At 53.3% G+C, this 24312-nt stretch overlaps 6 protein-coding genes across 6 annotated transcripts; 4 read left to right on the top strand and 2 right to left on the bottom strand.

Annotated features, from left to right (window-relative positions):
• Nucleotides 1-287: 287 nt before the first annotated feature.
• PpBr36_09738 (uncharacterized protein) lies at nt 288-2428 on the top strand (the record flags this gene model as incomplete). Its single annotated transcript, XM_029896857.1, has 2 exons — nt 288-470; nt 560-2428. 2 exons carry the CDS (start codon nt 288-290, stop codon nt 2426-2428), a joined length of 2052 nt encoding a protein of 683 aa, XP_029745238.1.
• A 1855-nt stretch (nt 2429-4283) lies between these two features.
• Nucleotides 4284-7084, bottom strand: PpBr36_09739 (uncharacterized protein; the record flags this gene model as incomplete). The annotated part of the gene is made up of 7 exons (XM_029896858.1): nt 4284-5187; nt 5248-5589; nt 5659-5865; nt 5938-6061; nt 6155-6288; nt 6369-6576; nt 7036-7084. The coding sequence occupies 7 exons, from the start codon at nt 7082-7084 to the stop codon at nt 4284-4286; spliced, it is 1968 nt and encodes a 655-aa protein (XP_029745017.1).
• Nucleotides 7085-10630: 3546 nt separating this feature from the next.
• PpBr36_09740 (uncharacterized protein) lies at nt 10631-13955 on the top strand (the record flags this gene model as incomplete). The annotated part of the gene is made up of 3 exons (XM_029896859.1): nt 10631-10852; nt 10940-10996; nt 11652-13955. 3 exons carry the CDS (start codon nt 10631-10633, stop codon nt 13953-13955), a joined length of 2583 nt encoding a protein of 860 aa, XP_029745335.1.
• Nucleotides 13956-14036: 81 nt separating this feature from the next.
• On the top strand, nt 14037-18565 carry PpBr36_09741 (uncharacterized protein; the record flags this gene model as incomplete). Its single annotated transcript, XM_029896860.1, has 2 exons — nt 14037-17348; nt 17465-18565. The coding sequence occupies 2 exons, from the start codon at nt 14037-14039 to the stop codon at nt 18563-18565; spliced, it is 4413 nt and encodes a 1470-aa protein (XP_029745378.1).
• Nucleotides 18566-19249: 684 nt separating this feature from the next.
• On the bottom strand, nt 19250-20664 carry PpBr36_09742 (uncharacterized protein; the record flags this gene model as incomplete). Its single annotated transcript, XM_029896861.1, has 2 exons — nt 19250-19554; nt 19632-20664. 2 exons carry the CDS (start codon nt 20662-20664, stop codon nt 19250-19252), a joined length of 1338 nt encoding a protein of 445 aa, XP_029745333.1.
• A 1758-nt stretch (nt 20665-22422) lies between these two features.
• PpBr36_09743 (uncharacterized protein) lies at nt 22423-23027 on the top strand (the record flags this gene model as incomplete). Its single annotated transcript, XM_029896862.1, has 3 exons — nt 22423-22539; nt 22682-22843; nt 22932-23027. 3 exons carry the CDS (start codon nt 22423-22425, stop codon nt 23025-23027), a joined length of 375 nt encoding a protein of 124 aa, XP_029745334.1.
• Nucleotides 23028-24312: the final 1285 nt, after the last annotated feature.

Genomic DNA, 24312 nt, shown 5'->3' on the forward strand with positions numbered 1-24312 from the left:
GGCGGCATCACGACCAAGGCTTCTGTTCGACTCCAGAGGGCTTGCGCGCTTGCTTTTGGTCCTTCCAGAACTTATATATCTCTTGGCCTCGGGGTCTCTTCCAAATCTCCTCGTCTCGATCTCAAATCAGCCTCATCTTCTCTGCCGATTCCAGCCTAAAGGTTTAACAAGTCTCATCCTCTTGTACAACCCTTGCGAGCGCTTGCTTGCGTCCTCTCCTTGCTTATCAGCATACACTCTTTTTCTCACCCCTCAGCTTAACCGCTTGACCCTCGCTCTCTACCAAGATGCGTACCAACACTGTCTTCCTCATCTTTGCGGCGGCTGCTGCTTCCGTGGCTGCCCAACGCGGTCGCCAGGGCGAGAGCGAGACCGGCGTCCGCTCTGAGGGCAGGCCTGAGGGTCAGCCGGAGGCAAAGCCGGAGGCCCCGCAGGAGGAGTCCGAGGAGGACTCCCTCCTCACCAGCCTGGTATGCTCACTCTTCTTTTCATTTTGTTTTCCCTGGATCCCCGATTTGTCTGGATTCGAACACCTAAAAATGCTGACAAAAATTCTCAGCTGAAACCGGGTCTTCGCGACCAGGTGTCCCGTGATCACTACTGCTCGGGCAACTCCAGGAGCGGTCGCAACAGCAGGATGCGCAACGCCCTGTGCAAGCCTGAGGTCAAGGAGGCGCCCAAGACAGAAGAGGCCGAGGAGCCTCGGAGGCAGCCTGAGCAGCGGCAGGCTCGGAACAAGGCTCCACAGAAGCAGAAGAAGTCCCAGGTCGAGCAACCCGAGGACGACGGCGCCGACCCTATGACTGGGCGTCCGCGGGACCCTAAGGATAAGGACGGAAAGCCAAAACAGCAGCAGGAGAAGAAGAAGCCCCAGGTTGAGCAGCCCAAAAAGAAGCACCAAATATCCCAGCCCGATGGTGACAACCTCGACCAATGGCAGCCTGAGGTTAAGGACGGAAAGCCAAAACAGCAGCAGGAGAAGAAGCCCCAGGTCGAGCAACCCGAGGACGACGGCCTTGACCCTAAGACTGGGGATCTTACTAAGGGTGTTGAAGGAAAGTCAATCAAGAATCGGCCGCAGGCTCAGAGCAAACCTTCACAGAAGGAGAAGAAGCCCCAGGTCGAGGAGTCTCAGGAGCCCAGATTCAGGGTGAAGTCGTCGATGAACAAGGACACCTCCGGGGAAGCACCCGAGCACTTCATCATCATAAAGAGGGACCACTCGCTTCCGGCTCCGTCCAGCACTTGCACCTCGACTCTTGCCACTGTCGTCAAGCCAACGAGCACCAATGCGCCGATCGCTAGCTCCTCGAGCTGCACCTCGACTCTTGCCACTGTCGTGAAGCCAACGAGCACCAATGCGCCGATCGCTAGCTCCTCAAGCTGCACCACCACCACCACCGCCCGACAGACCATCTCGCTGCTGCCCGTCCCCTCGTCGACCTCATGCACTACCACGCTCGCCACCAGCAAGGTTCCCGAGACTTCCAAGGCTCCTAGCTCTCCCGTCTATCAGTCGACCGTCCCTGCTACCACCAAGGCCCCCGTCACGTCCGCGGCCTCGTCGACTTCGATCCCCGCCCCGGTTGCTGAGACCTCGATCCAGCCTGTGCCGACCAGCACTGTCCGCGCCACTCGCTACCTCACCCTCACCGGCAAGTCCTCCACCGCAGCCGCGCCCACCACCCCCACCACATATGCTCATGCATCATCCTCCGCTGCGATGCCCACCACCACCCACGCTCTTGCATCCTCTTCCGCTGCGGTGCCCACAATTCACGCTCCTACGTCTTCCTCCGTGGAGGCCGTCTACGAGACGTCCAGCGCACAGCCCCACACCACCGCCGCCCCCGAGAGCGTGACCGTCTCCACCATGTACGCCACCCAGCGGTACACCGTCTCCTCGTGCGCCGCGGGCCAGAAGCAGTGCTCCAGCCACGCCCAGACCTTCATCACCACCCAGGTCGTGCCCATCTACACCACCATCTGCCCCACCGGCGGCGTCATCACCATCAAGCCCACGCACAACGCCTACCCGTCGGTCCAGCCCACCAGCAGCTCGGCCGCCTCGGTCAAGCCCGTCACCACGGCCGTCGCCCACTACAGCACCGCGCGCAACCAGACGAGCGCCGCGCCCACCACCGCCGTCCCCACCATCAGCAGCTACAAGGCCGTGCCGCACTACAACTCGACCCTCGCCTCGTCCGTCAAGCCCACCGACAAGAAGGACACCAAGGCCCCCGCGCCCACCTACACCCCCATCGTCAAGGTCAACGGTACCTCCTCGGCCATATACCCCACTGGACCTACCGCCGGCGCCACCACCGGCGTCTCGCCCAGCAAGAGCCCCATGCCCACCATGGGCTCCGGTGCCGACCGTGCCGTCGTTGGCCTGGCCGCTCTGGCCGTGCCCTTGCTGTTCTTGTAAAGGGGGTTGGGGGAGTGGTGTCTTGAAGTTAACTAGGTACTCCTGTTTTTCTCTTCTCTTCTTCTTCCTGATGCTTGATGGGGCATAGAGCTTTCTCTCCTTTTGATGGGTTTGTACTTGTTACCTTTTGTACAACAGAGACTGCTGATTTAAACGACAAATTAATGGGGGGGACAATGGCCTTGCAAAGACTTTTCCTTTGCCCCTGTTTCTCATCCAAACCCACCTCTTTACACAGCTAAATGGTATCCAGAGCGAACCAGTTCCGTACCATTTCTCTTTTGTCACGTCATGTTCTTTTTTATAAAATTTCTACCGGAAACCTCTTTTCCCCTCCCCCTCCTCCTCAACTCTTCCGGCGCTGACGTTGTGGCAAAACCGCACCACCCAGCTTTTATTTACTATAATTCCTTGTCCAATCCATGTCAAACTTTAGAAGCTGGCTTTAGAAACGTTAGAAACAAAAGACGCAAAAGAAATTTCAACCTAAACAATCATATTTTAGACCAAATCTGCAAACATATCAAAAAACTGGCTTTTGTTTCTCCCCAACTGCTTCCCAGCTAGACCAAGAGCAGAGTCGAACAAAAACAAAAGTAAATCTGCCCAAAAGCTTTGCCAGAAAAAAACTCAACAAATATTAGCCCCCGTTCTGCTCCCTGCGGGATCTTTGCGCCACTGCCACCCGCCGCTCGCCTTTTGTCTTTTTGCCTTTATTTTTTTTTTCTCCCTCTCCCACCACCTCTCCTCACCACCCACCTCATAGCAAGGCGCGTACAAAGGTCGGCGATCATGTTCCACTCTTTGTGTGCAACCGCATAACCTGACCCCGTCCAACAAGAGGCTGTTTTATTTATTGTTGCCGTTTTATCAAAAAAAAAATCAATTGGATAACGACCGAGAATCATCTTGTGTAGCGATACACATGCGCCCCCTCTCCCCCATTCATGCCCGTTTCAAGTACCTGTGGCGGGACGATTTGGGGGTTGGATTTCTGGTGGCTGGAGGGTGACGGTCTTGTCCAGGATGTAAAAAAGTAACAAATTATCACCAAAAAAGAAAGAAAAGAAAGAAATCTTGATCCAAGTCAGTTCTCTTGACTCCAGGAAAAAAAGGTATGGAAATATATACATAAGAAAAAAAAGAAGGCCTGCCCCCATGAAAACTCTGGTTTATGCAGCACCATGCCAACCGAGCATTTCAAGGAAACATCATGGCAACTACTTTGGATCGCTCTGACTTTTGTCTCCAAAACACCGGAATCAAGCCAAAAAAAGTCATCCTGTTTCTTACGTATAGATTTCTTTGACAGGTGCCTAGGGATATTTGCAGAACATTTCTGGTAAAAGATTGCGGCGTTCGTGAAATAGAGCAAAATACAGCCTGAAGATGCCTCTTGCATACTCAGAATACTCAGCCCGTTCACTGGCTCGTCAGCTTTAGGGATACCTTGCTGCTTCCCCTGCAGTAGTCTTTTTTGGCTTTGATAAAAACGAGAGATATCTGAAACTAGCCACCGATCTCTCTCTATTGTGAATTCTACTATTCTTGTGGAGCAGATGACTTTGTTCAAGTCAGGAAATAAGCGAATGGTTGTTGCCAAACAATTCTATTAATCTAAAACTGAGGAACCGCTTCAAAAATCGAGCATGGCTGCATAGCTAGCAGCCTTTAGCTCCCCTGACACTCGTTGCTTTTCAGAGCAGATGTCTACCAAGGCAGGCAGGTATAGTCAGCCGGTCTGAGAAATTCCCCAATCATATGTACCAGCCAAACTCATTCCCTTTTAGTATACATATGTACAGCACCTTCAGAATAAATACAGGGTGAAAAAAGATGAACAGACTCCGATGCATCATTTGGGCAAAATTGCAAGGGGTAAAGTTGGCATCCGTCCCAGCTCGATACTATCGAGCCGTCCATCCGACTCCGACCCATTGCCTTCCCGGGATCGATCCTGACTTCCCCTTATGCCTCGATAGTCATCAATGCCAACAGCAGTAGTCATCTGCTTAGGAAGACGAGCCCGCGGCCTTGGTGATGTGGACGGTAGCGATGGGAGGTTGACGGGCGGCGGGTTCGTCTGATACGTGCACAGTGCCATGGCAAAAGCGCCTGACGAGACGATAGCCAGCACGAGCATGATATCCGTGAACGAGGCAGTATAAATTTGACGCACTTCCTCGCGCGCTGGGCCTTGTAGTAGCAGCGCGTTTGACGGTGCGCGGTGCAGCATGTCTACCTGCTGAGGAGTAAGGAGGCCTCCACTTCGCTGGTCGACGAGCAGGCTGTTGTTTCGTGCGTGACGATTGAATATGATGGTCCACATGCCAAGTCCAATTGCTGAGCCCAGCACGCGGGCCTGTGCAATAGCGCCGTTGGCAACTGCCATGTCAGCACCCCTTCCGATTACATTGGCTATCACTGTCGTTGACGAGAGACAGAAGCCGAAACCTAGGCCGAGAACAACCTTGAAACCGTACACAGCGTTTATGGCCTGCGACTCCTCCATGTTTTCGACAGCCGTCATGAGACTGCAGCCAGCGGTCATAAGACTGGTACCAATGGTGAGGCTTAAAGTGGTTCGATTCTTGGGCCTGGTGAATGGCACCGATGCAAAGGTCCCAACGGCCACAGCCGCGAGCAGGGGCAGCAGATCGACACCAGCCATTAACACATCTCGGCCGTCGACAACCTGGGACCGCTCGGGAAGAACCACAACGCTGGTCATGAAAACGAAGCCGAGCAGGAACGTGGCGCTGAAATCCCAAGTCAGTTACGAAGCCCATATGTTGCAGTGGGAGGAATTGATGACCTACAACAGACAAGCCAGGTATGCTCGGTGACTTGCGAGTGAGAGTGGGAAAATAGGCTCAACCTTGTCATCTTTCAGGCCCACGAATGATTCCCAGCACCAAAAGGCGACCCAACAGATGGAAGATACAACAAGCATGGTAACAATGGTGGGGGATGACCAGGGAAGCTTCATGGATCCGCCTTCTTGAATAGAATAGACGATCATCATACTTGCTGAAAGAAGCAGCAAAGCTCCAACAAAGTCCATCTGTCGCAGTTTGTCGGTGACTGATGTTCTTGGTTGGTTACGCTTTCTGGGGTAGACCACAAAGAGGCCTCCAGCGACTGCACCAGAAATGGGTACGCTTTGATGTCATGTTAGACTTTGTGGGAAGCAGAACGAAGCAGGAAATTACTAAAGTTATAGGACTTACTTCATGAGATGCAAGACTCTCCAGCTGCTGAGATGTGGAATGACTCCCCCAAGAATGGGTCCTAGTACATAGGACACGGAGAGCATACAGGCAATGCTGGCACCCATGAGATGCCACTTGTTTGCTGGAACAACTTCATGAATGCAAATGAAGGGAAGACTGTACAGACCGGCACCGCCAATTCCTTGAAACGCCCGCATGATAATTCTGTCGTATGGTTTATGTTAAAACATAGCTTCAGTGGAGGCAAATAGGTGAATATTCAAAAAAATGACGTACAACTGAGTCATAGTCTGGGAGATGCCACAGCCAAGTGAGAAGACTGCAAAGATTAGCCAGGAAATCTCGAGCATGGCTAGGCGTCCAAATATGTCGCTGAGTTTGGCAAAGATTATGGAAAAGCCTGGCGGGTGAGGAGGTTAGCATTCATAGACGCCGGTAGCACAATGAATCAGTGGGAAACTAAGATGGAACCGATCCATGAAAATTCACTCACCCATATAGGTAAGAAGATAGGCCAGCATGATCCAGGAAACGTCCTCGACATTTCCCAGATCCTTGCTGGTTTCCAATAGAGATGTCGATACAATGGTAGTATCAAGAAGGGAGAACAGTAGACATGCGAGCAGTCTTGATGAATAGCCAGTCAGCCAAGGTCATATATTACACGTCTGAGAAGAAGCTCAGAAAGGTAGAGAAAGAGGTCATACAGAATAACAACAATTACAGTGCGTGCTCGACCCATCTTCTCCAGCTCTGGCTCGGCGGCCTGTTCGATGTCGCGACTTGGATGAAAGTCATCAGCAAGTCGAATGACATCTTCCATCGAATCGTTCATGTGCCTCGATGATCGCGCAGTGAGCTGTCGTGCCATAGAGCGACGCCTGTTGGGCGACTGCATCATGGTAGCCATAGTCACTGATGAAAGGACGTTTTATCAGTATCACGAATGGCGCACCAAGTTGATGAGTTTCGAGATGTTTTTTTTTTTTTTTTTTTCTTTTTCTGTTGAGGTCAAAGTGAGCTGGGTTGAAGTCGTTTCCACGATCCCCGCCGCAGAGCTTTTGGGAAACGAAGTGCGTTTGGTTGGTAGGCGGCCGTAAGTAACCGATCATGTGGCATGAGGAATGAGGGACGCTCTTGCCCTCAGCAGGGCGCCGCGGTTGCAAGTGGGACCAAGGAGTTGGGCCCGAGCAATGAGCCAAGCTACCTCCAAGATGCTAATCTGGCTCAGGTCATGTTCTTGGTGGGTCGGAAGAGGAGCGCGTTTGTTTGTTGTCAAGCAACGAACTGCAGCACCAAGACCAAAACAAGGAACTGGGAAGCAAGTTGAGCTCCAAAAGTTCCCACGCCAGAGCAAGCCCGTTTTTAAAGTACCTTTGCATGCATCTGTCTCGGTAAAGGGGCTCACTCTGTTGATGGTCATGAAAAACGTTCTGTTGGAACACCAATGTCTTTGATATCCTGCTATGCTCACGGTCTCATTGTCGTTTACAGCTTGTGAACCATAGCAACCTTAGGTACGTTGGAAAGGGGAAGGGGACAAGTTTGTCTTGAAATGCTGATTGATCAGATCGGGTACGTACTTTACATGAAAGCCTAACTTGCTAGGAGCAGCCAACACTCTACACACAAAGTATCCTGTTGTCGGTTCTTCATCTGCCTCGTGGTACATGGCAGAAAGACAGAGGGCAAATCCCCACTGTAATCTGTTGCTCCTGACCGCGTACAAAGCCTGTTAGCCTCGTCAAACCAACCGGATTGCTGGCCCGCTTTCGTTCGGCGATGAGGTTGAGACTCGGCTCGGGTCTTTCTGTGCCCGACTTTTCGCGTCACTTTTTCTCAAGTACCACGACGATATGGCTTGATGTTGGAGATGTGACGAGAAGGCAGGGCCGCCTGCAGAACCGAACCCTAGATAAACGAGACGGCGCGCTTCTATGACGGCTGCTGTACGACTTTCCAAAGTCGGTAACGCCAAGGCCGGTCAACTTGTCACTATGCTGCACCTCGATTCGTATCAATGCTGACAGGCTATTATCGCCTCGCACTCTAGATCCGGGGGCGTCATTTGCATCCTCCTGCATGCTCGGCCCTAGCAATACCAGGCAGGCATCACCAGATCTTGCTGCAAATGTGTTGTGGCACAAACCCATCCAGAATTGTTCTCAACCAAGGCCCCGCGACAAAAGGTTTGCTACCATCTTTCATCCTCGTTCACCTTGTGCAACCCCTGCGCCTGCCAAGTTCAGCGAGACAGGTCCCCGCTCCCATATTGAATCGAGACATGACTAGGCGAACAAGAGACAGACTATAGGATTGAATAAGAGGTGGGCTCACGGCGTGTGCGACGAGGTAGGGGGAGCACAAGGACGCGGCCACCCGCTGAGGCCGTTCATCTAGATCGAGTCACCAGGGAGACTTGTACGACATTTGCAAGGGTTTGCAGGCCGGCTCTGAGAGGTCTTTTCCGGCCGGCAGATGGAACTAAGTAAGCCTTGTGAGACCGCAAAGAAAAAGAGAGAGAGAAAAAAAGGTCTCCAGCTTCTTCGCCCATAAGCTCAAGACGTAGGCGCTTTGAGCATACAAGCAACCATTGCTTGTGATAATGCATTTCGATGGGCCGATCCTCTATTATCAATCACGCGCATAGGGAATGAAATGACATTCGGATGTGTAAAGGTGGGCATCTCGCAAGGCTTCTGGCTATTTTAGTCAATAAAAATCGGATTATTGTGTTAGATTCCCTTTTCTTGAGCGAACTTTGCTACCTCGATCTCAGTTCTGCATTACCCCCCAGTAATGGATCATGTTTCTGTCACGACGACACATGGAGTCTCTCCAGATGGTTATTTATAATGCAGCAGAGAAAACATGTATATTACATGGCCAGCATAATTTATACTACAGTGTGTCGGCTTTTTTTTCTTCTGCTCTTTTTCAAAGTCTCCCCGCCCCCAGGTCAAAAAAGGGGGTGGCGCAAGCGAGGCGGTGCGTGGCTGGAGAGCACACTAAGCCATACCCATTTCCAACTCGAGCCTCATTTGACTTGGGCCAACAGACGTGTCACGGGCTCCACTGGGTCAGGTCAACGTTGCAACGCGGCCTTGGAGATATATCGAGACTTGTTTGTCTGACCGAGACCGGGTGGAGGTACGCCCTCATCAAGGTCCCTCGTGGTGCCTCACTAAATCCGAGGCCCACGGTATGACCAGCGTATACGGTCGTGCTTTCGTTTTGCTTTCAGGGGCTTCTTGGTTTGTTTTCTTTTCGTTTTATCGTGAGATTGATGCTATTATTTGGTATAGGTCCTTGGGACGATTTGCTGTTCTCCCATGATTGATAGACTTGGAGAGAGAGAGAGAGAGAGAGAGAGAGAGAGAGAGAGAGAGAGAGAGAGAGAGAGAGAGAGAGAGAGAGAGAGAGAGAGAGAGAGAGAGAGGAGATTGAGATTGAAAGGCAGATTTGTCGCGCAAGGCTTTGGGTATACTCGCTTTGCATCACTAGGTAAGCCTCTGAGTAGAGAGTATTCGTGAGCTGTCAGGACCAGCGTCCTAGAGCTGCAACTAACATGCCCTTATAGCTCAGTGTAGGGGTTATTTCTCAAGTTTGTACGCATGCAAGCAAAAAGATTTCTCGTCTCACATCTTGATTCATCCGAGATCTTTATATCGTATACTGGCTAGAGAGGTCTTCTTAGGACGGTGTCTATAGTCATTAGAGATTCGACCGCCAAGTTATAACCAATTTTATCTGCTAATATCACAGCCCTCCCTCATCTGTACTCTACTCCGTGGTAGCCCATGGGCAAGGCAGAAAGCAATAAATGCCGGGCGCATGATTTGCGAGGGCTGCACCCAGCTCTGGCTAACTATTGCAGTTCAGTTCCTTGCCCTTATGTAAAGTCCCCTACAGTTGGTAGCTGCTCTAAAGTAGCTGAAAGACGCGAGATCACAGCCGATAAGCGCGCAGGTGGCACCAGATGCTTGGTCTTTGTTTATGGTTATTGTTGTGGATAATGACTGCACGGATGATACATATTTTCTCTAGCTCCTTTGGGCGTTTCTTCTCTCTCTGTGCTCTATCACTGCAATTCTCTGATTGCTAGCCGTTTCTTTGTCGAGAAATTGGAGAAGACATGTGTTTTTCAGGTGCGCATGTTTCCATGCCTGATGGGTTCGCCAGCCCCAGGTTTACAGAGTAAGCCGGCATTGCCAAAAAAACAAGAGACATGGAGCTTTGAAAGCTCAGAGTGTGGTGATGATCAGACACAAAGATGAACTGCATGGTCTGGGAAACTGTGCATAGGCACCCTAAACTAGTAAAGCCGCCTGTCCGAGCAGGCTCATCCCAGGGGATTATATTACTAAACTCACCGTCCTCTTCCAATACCAGACTCAGACGCAGCCTTCTTGGACCGTCAATAGCCGGCATAAAAAAAACTCTGGTCGAAAAGGGAGAAAGTATGGGGACCGGTGTTGTTTGTTTTCCCTCTCGCCCTCCCAAGTTTTGGCATGCACCAGGTCTTCCACAGGGGCTTCAAACGACGACCGACCTTTGAGCGAAGTAAAAGATCTTGGATTGGTGCTTAAAGGCCCACTTTTGGCTTTGAGGCTCGGTTTGCCTCCTTTCACCTGGGACTTCCCTGGTGTTTTTTTCTTCTTCTCAGATTTACTTCAGAGCTTGTTTACCAGCTGCTCGTTTTTGACATCTACCTCTCCATCATTCGCGTTGAACTTACCCTAAGCTTGGTACCAAAATACCCTCACGCCATTTATCTTCTTAAGTTGTTGCTTTCTTTGTTATGTTCTATGTTATAGATCGGAAAGACATTCTTGAATCTCTCTGCTGAACCTGCAAATAGGCTCTGTACCTCTAGCATCTTAGCATTGTCTTTTTTTTTTACTTCTCTAGTCGCTTGCATTTTTTTGGATGTAATAATCACCATAACACTTTTCTGTGCTGCCGCAAGATGAGCACCTCAGAGGGCCAGGGAGACGCTCCAGCGGGCTCGCCTTCGTCTCGAGGCGCGATCGCGGTGGTTGGTCTCGCGTGTCGCTTCCCAGGCGATGCCACCGACATCACTGGCCTTTGGCAGATGATGGAGGATGGCAATAGTGCCTGGACTAAGATCCCAGAGTCTCGCATGAATGTGCGTGGCTACTATCATCCTGACCCAAGCCGCCAAGGAAGTGTAAGTTACGATACCGCCTCGCGGCCTCTCGGCTGCTTTCCAGAGCCCGTATCTTGGATACAACTGCTGACACGGAATCGCCTACAGTTTCATTTTCGTGGGGCACACTTTTTGCAGAACGATCTGGCAGAATTTGACGCAGGAGTAAGTCTGACTAGCCCTGTTTTACATGCTCTGGTCTCCTCAAGTCTTGTGTGTGCTGACGTTGGTCCAGTTCTTCTCAATCTCCCCCAACGAGGCTATTGCTATGGATCCACAGCAGAGGATGCTCTTGGAGGTCACATATGAAGCAATGGAAACAGGCAAGTGATGAAGACCGATGATGTACCATTTCTTTTTCTCTTTGTCTGACTGTCGCCATCTGCAGCTGGTATACCAAAGGAGACCATCGACGGTACCGACACAACAGTCTGGATTGGCTCATTTGTAAAAGGTTTGTTTCCCGGGTGGTATTATCTACAAAGGAACGCATCATACTGACTAGTTTTCTTTTACTGAGCAGACTACGAGCAACTGTGTTTGCGAGATCAAGACCAGACACCGCAATACGCGGCAACTGGCAACGGGATTGCTATTCTAGGCAATCGAATCTCCCATTGCTTTAATCTTGCTGGAACCAGCCAGACTGTAGACACCGGCTGCAGTGCTAGCCTGGTCAGCATTCACCAAGCGTGCCAAAGCCTTTTGAGTGGAGAGTGTTCTACAGTAAGTCCATCTGGTGATGCTCCCCTGGCAAATCAGCGTCTTTTTTTTGTTAGTGAGACGCAAAGTCAGCAGACTCCCTAACTCTATCGTATAGGCGATTGCTGGCGGGGTTTGCTTGATCCTCACCCCCAACACCATCCTGCCCATGACCTCGGTAGGCTTCCTGAGCTCAGATGGAAAGTGCTTTGCATTCGACTCTCGCGCCAACGGCTACGGCCGCGGGGAGGGCGCTGGCATTGTCATTCTACGCAGGCTCGAGGACGCAATCGCCAGCAATGACGTCATCCGGGGAGTGATTCGCTCGACGGCAAGCAACCAAGATGGCCGCACGCCCGGCATCACCATGCCCAGCCAGGAACGTCAAATGGGCAACATCGTCCAGGCCTACCGCAAGGCCGGGCTCGACACGGACAGGACCGAGTTTGTCGAGTGCCACGGCACAGGCACCAAGGCAGGCGATGTGCGCGAGCTGGAGGCCATCTACCGTGCCATATCGATCGGCCGTGACGTCGATAACCCGATTATCGTCGGCTCCGTCAAGACAAACATTGGCCATCTCGAGGGCGCCGCTGGTGTTGCGGGTGTCATTAAGGCGGTCTTGGCTACAGAGAAGGGCTTCATTCCGAAGCACGTCAACTTTGTCGAGCCGAACCCGAATATCGACTTTGAAGGCTGGCGAGTACAAGTCCCCACGGAACTGACCCCCTGGCCCGTGCCTGGTCTCCGGCGAGCAAGCGTCAACTGCTTTGGCTTTGGCGGCACCAACGCCCACGCCATCATCGAGGATGCGGCACATCACCTGTCGGAAGCAAATCTGGCCGGCTTCCATGCCAGTCATCTCTTTCCTGGAGACAGGCTCCTGCAGCCTACCGAAGCCGATACTCAAGGCTTTGCTGGTGGTGACGCTCCTCGGTTGTTCGTCTACTCGGCACATGAAGAAGACCGCATTTCTTTGGTAGCTCAATCACATGCACCCTACCTCCGCAGGCGCTTAGAGAATGGATCAGCGACTTCACAACTGATGAACCAGTACGCACACACGCTGCTAGAGCGCCGATCCAAGCTTGAGTGGAAAGCCTTCTTGATTGCCCGCAGCCCGGCAGACCTTCTCCGGAAGATCTTCAACTTTGACAATAGCTTGGTGATGGACTCGCCTCGAGACGCTCAAGTCCGGCCTGCCCTCGTCTTTTGCGGACAAGGGGCTCAGTGGTACGCCATGGGGCGAGAGCTGCTGAGCTACACGGTCTTCAGGAGCAGCATCAAAGCTGCCGATTCGTACATTCGGCATGAGCTGGGCGCAGGATTCAGCCTGCTTGAGGTGCTGATAGCAGACCAGGACAACTCTCAAGTCGACCTGCCGCAGATGTCGCAGATCTCAACTACCGCCGTTCAGGTGGCGCTCGTTGATGTCCTCCACGCGAGCAACGTGGTCCCGGTCGCCGTGTTGGGCCACTCTTCGGGCGAGATCGCAGCAGCATATGCCGCCGGTGCCATAACGCGCGAGAGCGCATGGAAGATTGCCTACCACCGTGGCCACTGTGTGGCATCTTGGCAACAAAAAGATGGTGCAACGCGCGGTCGGATGCTTGCAGTTGGGCTTTCGGCTAGGGACGTACAGACGTTTATCGATCAGACCTCGGAGGGCAGTGTCCAAATTGCTTGCCACAACGGCCCCTCTTCCGTCACTCTCTCCGGTGACGAGGCTGCGATACTCGAGGCTCAAAACAACCTGGCCGAGTCTGGGATTTTCAGTCACCTTGTGCCTGTTAATGCTGCATATCACTCCCAGCACATGGAACATGTCGCCAGTGACTACCTGCAGAGACTCAAGTCCATCAAGATCCAAGACGCAACGCTGGGTCCGGTTCTGTACTCTTCCCTGACGGGCTCCGAGATTTCTCCCAGAAGACTGGGCGCCAAGCACTGGGTCAAGACGCTGACGTCTCCTGTCCTCTTTCATCAGGCGGTACAGGCCATGATGAAGAATGCGAACCCAACCGTTATAGTAGAGGTCAGCCCCACCGGCACCTGGGAGGGGACTATCCGTCGCATCCTCACCGCCATGGACTATCGCGAGCCGGTTCCCTACTTCAGCGTCCTCCAGAACGACACGAGCGCAATGGCCTCTACGTTGCAGGTGCTCGGCGAGCTCTGGACCCGTGGCGTTCCCATCAAGATGGACTGGACCTACTCCACGTCTCAGTCTCACCAAAATGGTCTTGTGTCGACCAGCCGCCCACCGCAGCACCTACACGATCTGCCCCCTTACCCCTGGAACCATGACAAGCTATACTGGTACGAGTCTCAGCTGTCAAAGAACAACCGCTTCCGCACCCACGGGAGGGAGGATCTCATCGGCGCACCTTTTGACTTGGGAATCAAGACCGAAAAGTCATAGCGTGGCTTCTTCCGTCTCAAAGAGAACCCGTGGATCGAGCATCACCAGGTTCAAAAATCAATTCTGTATCCCGCTGCCGGTATGCTAGCAATGGCACTACAGGCAGGACAGCAGCTTGCCGAACTGAGCCGACACGACGTGATTGGCTTCGAGATCAAGTCCTTCTCCATCCTCGCCCCCATCGTCATCCCTGCCGCCGGCGACGGGTTGGAGCATGCAATCAGCACCAAGTTGGCAAAGTCAGAAAGCAGCGAGCCACGGCAGGGCGTTGCAGTCTACGACTTTTCAATCTATACCAAGCCTAACTGTATAGCCAGCACGAAGCATGCCGAGGGTCAGCTTCACATAGTATACGGCCATGTGGCGAGCAGCACAATCGAGGAAATTCAGCTCGAGGATTCCTTTCATCGTAACACGTATAGCCAATACAAAGCAGCCAGCGACGAGGAGATGAGCCCGCGCCAGCTATACGAAGTTTTGAACAATCTCGGTCTCAACTACGGCCCCTTGTTCCGCAACATCCACAAGATCTCTCGAAGCTCGCAGAACGGCGGATTCTGCCACAGCCAGGTCCAGATCCCGGACACGGGATCGGTCATGCCATTTGGATACGAGTTCCCTCACCTCATCCACCCTGCAACCCTGGACTCGTTCCTGCAGACCGTCTTTGCCATTGGCGAGGACGTCATGCTGCCCTGCCACATAGACAGCATTTTCGTCTCGGCCGAAATGCCGCAGGGCCCCGGCGCCCGGTTTCTTGGACACACGACGGCGCAGGCGACGACGCCGCGCTCCGCGGTGGCCGACGTGGTCATGTTCGACGAGCAGCTCGACCAGGTCAGGGTTTGCATCAAGGGCATGAAGCTCAAGTCGGCCGCCGCCGCCGCCGCGGCGGGAGATGGTGGAACTTTCTTGCCGAATCACCGCAACCTCTGTTCGGAGATTGTTTGGAAGGAAGATGTCGGCGGGTGTAGTGTCGATGATCTTATGGCGTGGCTTGACTGTTTGGGACACACAAATCCTGCTATACGCATACTACAGCTTGGAGACCTCTCTGGGATCACTTCCAGCGTCATCCAAGTGCTTGAGAACGGATACGGGACGCCACGCTTTGCATCCTTCACCCTCTGCGATAGAGAGGACTTGATCTTCGCTCAACTGCAACACGTATATGCCGGCACTCCCGTCATGCAACGCATCTTCTGGGAGCCTTTGCAGCAGGCGGCAATGACATCACAGTATCATCTAGTCATTCTGAACGCCTCGCAGCCTCAAGATCTTACGGCGGTAAGCCGGCTGTTGAGCCCGAGTGGACATGTTATCGTGCAACTGGAGGATGTCGTGGACAAGACCGACAACGATTATCAGAGAATAATAAAGCGACTTGCTGATGCAGGATTTTGCAATCTTGAGAAACTCCACGAAAAGTCTGGTAAAAATTCTTACGTGGTTGCTTGCAGCGTCAAAGTTGCTGACAGGGAAACTGGAGGCCAGTGTAATGTCACGATACTGCTACCCGAGCTGTTAACCCCTTTTCTGAACAAGCTAAACAAGGCTCTCATAAAGTGCCTCGGAGCTCTGCCGAATATTACCTGCGATTCTGCTGCTGTTACTGCTCATGCCAAGTTCAGCAACAAAACGGTCTATATATCGCTGCTGGAGGCAGAGAAGCCGCTCATTTTTGATCTCGGCGAGCCCCAGTGGGAAATCCTTCATAGCCTCCTCCGCACCAAGAACCTGGTTTGGGTGACTGCCGGTGCCCAAATGACAAACACCAACCCGCTCATGGCCGCCTCCATCGGCTTGATGCGCACCATCAGATCCGAGGACGGGCAAAAGAAGCTTGTGTCCGTCGACATCGACCCGAGCAAGGACAACGACATTGCGTCCACTTCAAAGATCCTCTGCGACATTTTGAAGACCAATTTCATCACCTCGACAGCTGCTAAGGAGTCTGAATACGTAATTCGGAACGGGAAGCGGTTCATCCCTCGCCTCATGACGCTACCTGCTGTCAACTCGCTCATAGAGAAGGAAGCTCACCTCCCAGAGAGCCTTGAAGAGTTTCCGCTGTGGCGAGACGACTGCCATCTGAAGCTGGCACCGGAATCTGTGGGCGGCCGCCTTGGCTTGTACTTTACAAAAGATGACACCACCAACACCGCCCGACCCCTGAAGGAAACCGAGATCCGAGTCAGGGTGCAACAGAGCCACCTCCTGCCGCACGACATGGACGCCCTGCGAGGCAACGGTGGCGAGGTCGGCTCCGACGCGGTCGGCACCATCCTTGAGGTCGGATCAAAAGTTTCCCACCGCTTCAAAGTCGACGACTCGGTGGTCGTCTTTGCCCGCCGTACAATCAGCAGCGCCATCGTCGCCGACCAAAAGTTTGTCTGGTCCCGCGCCATCACCAACCCGCCCCATGAAACCTTCAGCCCGACGGCGTTCGTCAGCGCAGCCTACGGCCTCGTGGTTTGCGGTCGCTTGAGGAAGGGAGACGCCGTTCTCGTCCATGAGGGGGCTTCTGCTTACGGCCAGGCTGCCATCTGCATCGCCACGGCCAAAGGCGCATCCGTGATTGCTGCCGTCTCATCTCCCGAGCAGCGGAAAGTAGTGCATGCACTTGGGATCACCGATGACCACATTATCGACAGCCGAGACGATGCGTTCGTCGGCCCCGTGAGCAGGCTTACCGGAGGACGCGGCGTCGACCTCATCTTCAGTCCTGCATCTCGCAGCCTCGCTGCCAACTTTGGGTCCTGCGCAGAGCTTGGTCGGGTTGTCCAGCTGGCGAGCGAGACCCCCCAGCTACCGTCGATGGAGCAGGCGATCCTCAAGAATCTATCCCTCGTGACCTTTGACATTCTCAAGCTGGCCGAGAAGCAGCCGTGGCTGGTGGAGGAAGCAATCAATGAAGTCAACGCCCTCCTGCAAAACGGCGACTCTGCATGCAGCATCCAGCCCATGATCTCCCACAGATTCGAGAGCTTGGGAGCCGAAGCGGTCGACCCTACCACGGATCCATGGTTGGGTCTGCATGTCGCGGACGTCAAAGAAGACACCCGTGTTCTTATGCCCGTGAACCTGACCCAGCCATTGCGGTTGAACAGCAGCGGAACGTACGTTCTCGCGGGTGGCCTCGGTGGGATTGGCCGTAGCATTGCCCAGTTGATGGTTGAACGAGGCGCTCGCCACTTGGCATTCCTCTCTCGGTCCGGCGCAAAGTCTGGACCTGCTATGGATCTCATCTCTTCGCTGAAACTCAAGGGCGTCGACGTTCAAGACTTGAAGGTGGACATCTGTGACGAGGAGCAGATGAGGGAAACCTTTTCGTTTATTCAACAAAACATGCCCCCTATCAAGGGGGCCATCCAATGTGCCGCCGTTCTCGAGGTAAGCACATTCCAACTGACCATGTCTTGATTGACAGACCACCAACGGACAAGTTTTTTTTTTTCTTCTTCTTCTTCTTCTCCTCCCTTTACTGACCCACACCCCCGAGCCCTCAGGACTCCATCTTCGACAAGATGACGTATGCAAAGTGGACAAAAGCCTTCCGCCCCAAGGCCATCGGATCGTGGAACCTGCACAACAGCCTCCCCGACAAGCTGGACTTTCTCATATTCCTCTCCAGCTCTACGGGCGTGCTCGGCAACCGCGGCCAGGCCAACTACGCCGCAGGCAACACGTTCCAGGACGCGCTGGCGCACCATCGCGCCTCGATCGGCCGGCACAGCGTGTCCCTGGACCTCGGGTTCGTGCTCGGGGCGGGCGTCGTGGCCGAGAACGAGAAGCTTCTCGACATGATGCTGGCCAACGGCTTCTTCGGCGTCGGCCTGCGCCACGTACACTTCCTGCTCGAGCGCGCCATGTGCCCCTCGTCGTCGCCCCGAGCGTCTGCCGGTTCCGAGGGACGGGGGTTGCACCTGCCCACGCAGGTCGTCACGCAGATGGGGTCGGGCGGGCTCGTGCTCCAGGACCGGCCGGTCGATCCGTTCTGGACCCACTCGCCGCTCTTCAGGTACCTCAACCAGGTCGACCTTCCCGCCGGCACTTTGGATTTCTTGGCGGCGGGTGCGGCGCAGGACGTTGGAGACGACGAGCGGCAGCACGGCGGCGGCGGCGGCGACAAGAGCAGCAGCAACAGCAGCAGCAACGCCGGACAGGACCTCCGCGTCGCGATCCGCCGAGCCTCGTCTCCCGAAAAGGCCGCGTCCATCGCCGTCGGCGCCGTCACCCGCGCCCTGGCGAGGTTCATGGGTGTAGGGCTGGGAAGCAGCAACAGCAACAGCACCGCGGGCAGCAAGCCCGCCACAGCGGCTGGGTCGTCCAATACGTCATTCGCCTCGACGCCCGTCAGCTCGACGTTCAGCGCCGCCGCCGCTACTATCCCTTCGCCGAGGACGACGACGAGCGGCCTGCTGGATCCGTCGCGGTCGACGGTCAGCTACGGGATCGACTCGCTCGTCAAGCTCAACATTACGCGCTGGATTGTCGACCAGTCGGGCGTGGCGGTCGGAGACGTGGACGAGTATCCCAGCATCAACGAGCTTGGGGCCAAGATTGCTGAGCTGGTTCGTGTCGATTCGGACGGAGAGACGAACTCATGACTGAAAAAAAGAAACACTTGCAGTATAGCTGTGTCTACAATTTTGTAAACGCTTTTGGAGTTCTGGGTCTGTTTGTTATCTGTTTGGAGTAAAATGCCCTGGGTGCTTTGGCTGTCAAATTTTGCACATGGAATTTCTGGGTTGTTCACAAAAGTTTTCCTACTTACCTGTTGTTGATCACAGCCTTTGCAATACGGATAAAGGCTGGTTGTTCTCAAGGAGGTTCAACTAGCTGTTACCCATCTCAAGCAGCGGCATGCTCAAGATATATGCCATGGCCCACGAGACTATAGACACGAGTGCAGCGAGCACAGCGCCTATAGAATTGGTATGATTGTCAGGCAAGACAACTAACCTAATAACTAATAACTGTCAATAGAGAACAACCATAGAGTGGGCGACTAGACTAGAATAGACAAACATAGATGATACACATCAAGTTGGCCACTATCAAAACTATTTCTCATTAGAAAGTCTTGTTGAAGTGAGCTTCTAATGCTGTCTATGTGTCGTGTCACGTCGACAAGGTGACTGAAGCCTTTGGTATGACGCCGCCCAGATGCTCTAATAATCCGCCGTTCCCTATTGTCCGTCATGTTGAAGATGATTAATACATGTAATCGAAGTAAACTATAAAATCCGTCTATTCCACTTTATGTGCCCACTCTCTTGTCTCTCTCACTTTCATGACAGCGTGGAAGGATTCAACTTGGGGGCGTTTGCGGTGGTACCTGAAGCGGCAGCGGCGGCTGCTGCTGCCTTCTCGCCCGCCCGCTTCTTGAGCACGTTCTCAATAAACGCCTCTCCAGCCTTGTAAGAAGACCGCACAAGTGGCCCACTGGCGCAGTACAGGAAGCCCATATCCAGCGCGCGCTGGCGCCACAATTCGAACTCGTCGGGCGTTATGTATTTCTCTACTTTGAGATGACGCTTTGTCGGCCGCATGTACTGGCCAAACGTCACTACATCAACCTGAGCTTTGCGGAGTTCTAAGCAGAAATTCTATCGTCAGCAAGAAACGTTTGTGATGTAGGAGAGGCCAAGACATGATGCATGATAGACTTACCCCTAAGTGCTTCCCACAACTCTTCCTCCGTCTCACCCAGACCTAACATGATGCTGGTCTTGGTGATGATATCATCGCCCTTGTGCCTCTTGACCTCAGCCAACACCTTCAAGCTCTGCCTGAAGGTAGCGCGGCGATCACGTACGTATGGAGTCAAACCCTCGACCGTCTCTACGTTGTGCGCGTACACGTCCAGACCGCTATCGGCCACCATCCTGACCATCTCCAGGTCCCCTTGGAAATCACCCGTCAGGGCCTCGACCAGCAACGTCGGCTTCTTGGCCTTGATTTTCCGGATGGTCTCAGCAAAGTGCCTGGCGCCGCCGTCCGCGAGGTCGTCACGGTCGACCGAAGTCAGAACGACGTAGCCCAGTCCCCAGCGTGCCAGCGCCTCGGCGGTGTTCTCGGGCTCGTGCGGGTCGAGGGGCGCCGGGGCGCGGCTTGTCTTGACGCTGCAGAAGCGGCATCCACGCGTGCAGGTGTCGCCCATAAGCATGATGGTTGCGGTGGCGGCGGCCTTGGAGCTACCGCCCCAGCAGTCCGAGATATTTGGACAACGAGCCTCCTCGCAGACGGTGTGCAGCCCTAGGCCGCGAAGGTCGGCCTTGATGCTGCGGAAGTTTTCGTTGGACCCCGGGTTGGGTATCGGTGTCTTCAGCCATTCTGGCAGGCGCGTGATGGTCTTCTTGCGCCCGGCGGGGCCGACCTCGGCGGTGCGAAGGGTGTAAGCCTCAGATGGGGATAAAGGAGCTGCTGGGGAGGATGTGGCGAGAAAGTCGGAGAAGGAGGCGACAGTCGTGTCTTTGAAGTATGTTGGGCGGGAAGATTTCGATGTTTGTTGCTGCGATGTCACTGATGCTGCCGCTGAGTCGGCGCTGCTTGCACTCGCAGTAGGATCGCTGTCCTTTGTGGGTATTGTGGCATATGTCCTGCAAGACTTTGTGCTTGTCGCCGATGTTGCTGTCACAGTGGCGAGTGTTCTACGGAGGGGAGCGGCCACCCGCCGGAGGGATGAAGGGAGCGAGGATGACATTATGCGTTTTGGCCAAGAGGAGCAAAAGAGTAACAAATACAATCGAAGCCTGAAGGACTTCAATTTGACCTGGGGATGGTGTTTTATCCAGGTACCCAACAACGCCCAAGTTTGTAGAATGGTTACAAATCCAAGCAGTTAGAGAGGCTCAACGGCCTGTACCTGGTTGTGAAATTTTTGGTCACGTGAAGGCCATTATACCCGATTGGGTGTCCCGCGTGCAGCCTTTGGGCATTTCACCAACCTCATGGTTCTTAATCAGGGGACTTTAATCAGGAAACCTGGCTAAGACGAGGGCCATGCTGTTGAAATTTCTTGCTCCAAGTCACAAAAATACCTAGCCGCGTTGCCAAGTTCAATAATACAAGGCTCAAAATACAATATGACTTGGTTGTGCAGAGCAAAACGGGCATATGTTTAGCCTCCCGGTACCGGAGAGATTTGCTCCTACCGCGGGCAACATGCCGTAGGACCACGTGATTCGTATAAGCTTCTGAAGGCAAGCTCGTGGTCTAAACTTATCACCGTTGAAGTTAAACCAATGAGTTCGGTTCGCATTGTGAACAGACAAATCAATTGCCTCACGATTCAAATTCCAGTGTCTTTGCGCAACTCACTCATGCGATAGGATAAAAGTGGTAAATGGAGATGAAACAGACATGTAACCGAACGATAGCTCTCCAGCGGTAAAATCCATTTGGCATCTGTGGAGTCCATCAACCGGATTTGCACTGCAACAATTGGTGTAGAAGTGCGGGTTTGTCGCCAAGTTCGTTAGAGAACTTGTCAGTCAAGCCAATGTGAACTAGGTCAGTACGTAAACTGCTGCAGGTATCACGTCGTCAACCCTCAAAGACGGTAAGATTTCCGGCTAGTTGGTGATGAATTTCCCATACGTTGGCAACCAGGCCATGAGCTTTCGGCTGATTGAAAGCGTTACTTTTTGCCACATAATCACACACGGGCGTCCATCCAAAAGGGTTACCAGCACAGCCACGGGCACGTCGTCATAGCTGAGCATGGCTCGTGTCTGCAAACGTAAACGTACTTGCCTACTTTGTACAGAGAGCTGGCTGGGTGATCAAACCAGTGTAGAATGGCTGGCTGCCGGGGGAAAAATCTCATGTCGAAAAATGAATCATTTAATTAGTGCTTTTCTCGCACAAGGAAAGATGATGGAACTTCATTGAAAGACATATATGGCAATACTCAATTGCAGGAATTCTGTCAAGGACTGGGTGGCTTCGTTCCAATAATTGGCAGGGCGTTGCTGGGTTATCTAATAAGCGCCAGGCTTGCTTGTGTTCTGGGCCTGAGCAACGGGTTATGCTTGTTAAATGTGTACCTGACCCTCCGGCCATTCTCACCAGCGGTGCCAGGTACCTCATAACAGCTCGTTTGGCCGAGCAGACCCACCTGCCATCAGTGGGCTGCCACCCGCCGCACCGCAAAGAGCGACACCTGCAGGACATCTGTGAGCAAGACGTGTTCGGGTTGGCTGGGTCCTTTCTCGTTTCAAGCGGGCTGGCTGCCTTTTCGTCCCCATCCATCCATCCTAACCTCCCCTAACAATCCCAACCTCATCCTCTTTTGCTGCGACAATCCACCAACCACTTTTTAAACAAAGACAGCCCAATCCAACCGACACCACCAATCCGTTTCGAACTCAAATTACATTCGCATCGCCGTTGAGAGTAGTCGTTCGCCGTTTATCTATCGCTTCAACCTAAGCTACCCGACGGACCCGCAACCGCAAACATGCCCGAAGACGCTCCCTACGACCCTTACATCCCCAACCAGGGCGCCGGCGCTGGTGGAAGGGGAGCAGCGCAGCAGGGAGCAGGCGGAAATGCCAGGACACAGGCGCTGCAGAGCGTAAGTCGATCAGAACCAGTTCCTCACGAGCCCGTTGTCTTCGAAACTACCGAGGCCGACATCAGGATGGCGCCAGACCTGATCTCAATCGGCCGAGGCTGCATAGCCAGAACATGACTGACAATGACTTGCGCGCAATTAGCAAATCGACGACACTGTCGGTGTGATGCGCGATAATATCAACTCGGTCGCTCAGCGTGGTGAGCGTCTCGATGTGCTCCAGGACAAGACAGACAACCTGGCACAGTCGGCCCAAGGCTTCCGCCGCGGTGCCAACAGGGTCCGCAAGCAGATGTGGTGGAAGGTAAGAATCAGCCCAGTCATCTTGGAAATGAAACAATTTTTTTATCCGCGGACCATTCACTGACAACTCGTCACTTCGATCAATAAAGGACATGAAGATGCGGGTCTGCATCATCGTCGGCATTATCATCCTGCTCCTCATCATCATCCTACCAATTGTTTTCCACTTCAAGGGTAACCAGTAAACGAAAGTACCATGAACATGAACCAATCAACCAGCAACGACGATGACTGCCTGTGGCGCGCATTAAGCGCGCATTTGTATGTACGAAACGGGAAGCCTTGTGGACTAGGCGCGGCGTTTTACCTTTTTGTCTTTTTTCTGCCCTCTCTCTCTATATCCTTGCTGCATCATAATGAAGAGACGCTTGTTCACGACCAACTCTCCCCATGATCCCCCCTGGTTTGTTTCTTGAATTCAGGGCACTCGGACTTGAGCGTGACGGGCTCCGAAAACTGAGCATCAAGTGTCTTTTTTTTTGGAGAGACCGAGCTACAGCCTTGTCTTGGAAAGGGATGAAAGATTTCATATTTGTGGCATGGGGGCATGGAAAAGCCAGCGGAAACACCCATAGATTAGCAGCCATGGATAGGGCTTCTTTTGGATGGAAGTCTCGATCCGCCAGAGGGACTGGTCCTGTATATTTGGCACATCATGAATGAACTGTGGTAGCACTGCGTTGACATCCGTTGGACCTTGACTTTTCCCGTGCTGTTGCTATCGTGATGTCCGCAGGACAGAGTAACCCTGGTAATGGTGACCAGTGCCGCGCCTGGCTGTTGTCTACCACGCACAGCCGTGGCTAACAGCTCTTCACAGCCGGTAAGCTCAACATCTCGAGCTAGCTATGACCTTTGTGGGGAATGTGTGCGCGGCCTGACAGAGACATAAGCGACATATTACTGTGACAGGACCATTGGGATCAGATGAACGGCAAAGCTAGGCTCTCCCCGCTTCGGGCTGCCACCGAGTTACGAAGTAGGCAGTAGATTTCCCTAGCTGTCGAGCTGCGCAGGAATTGCAATCAAGTCACGGATGGCCATGGATGCGACTTGCGCATTCGTTCCACATTGTTGTACTGCATCGGATGCGCGATTGATAAATAAATGCACAGCAGCAGCACCCAAGACATCAGAGCCTCATTTGTAGTGTGTGGTCACTCAGGTGGTACGGTCTCCTTCACGTGAAAACACTGATGACTGAAGGCTTTTATCAAAGCATCAACAATCGAAACCAAAGCGAGAAAGCCATTGGCAGGTCGCCTTGTTCTAGGACTGGGTATTCGATCGTTATCCACGCATGCTTTGCCTCGTGTCGTGTCTACATCTTCGTGTGGAGCCTCCGCCTCCCAAGAGCTAAAGCTTGCCTCCACTGCAAATCGCCAAGGTGCAAAAGCTACTGAAGCGGGCCAGAAGCGGTGGCAGGTTCCAGTTTGTATGCAGTACTGCCGGCCTGCCCATGGTACGGAA

This window comes from Pyricularia pennisetigena (genome assembly GCF_004337985.1).
Source record: "Pyricularia pennisetigena strain Br36 chromosome 7 map unlocalized Pyricularia_pennisetigena_Br36_Scf_7, whole genome shotgun sequence".
Lineage (NCBI taxonomy): Eukaryota > Fungi > Ascomycota > Sordariomycetes > Magnaporthales > Pyriculariaceae > Pyricularia > Pyricularia pennisetigena.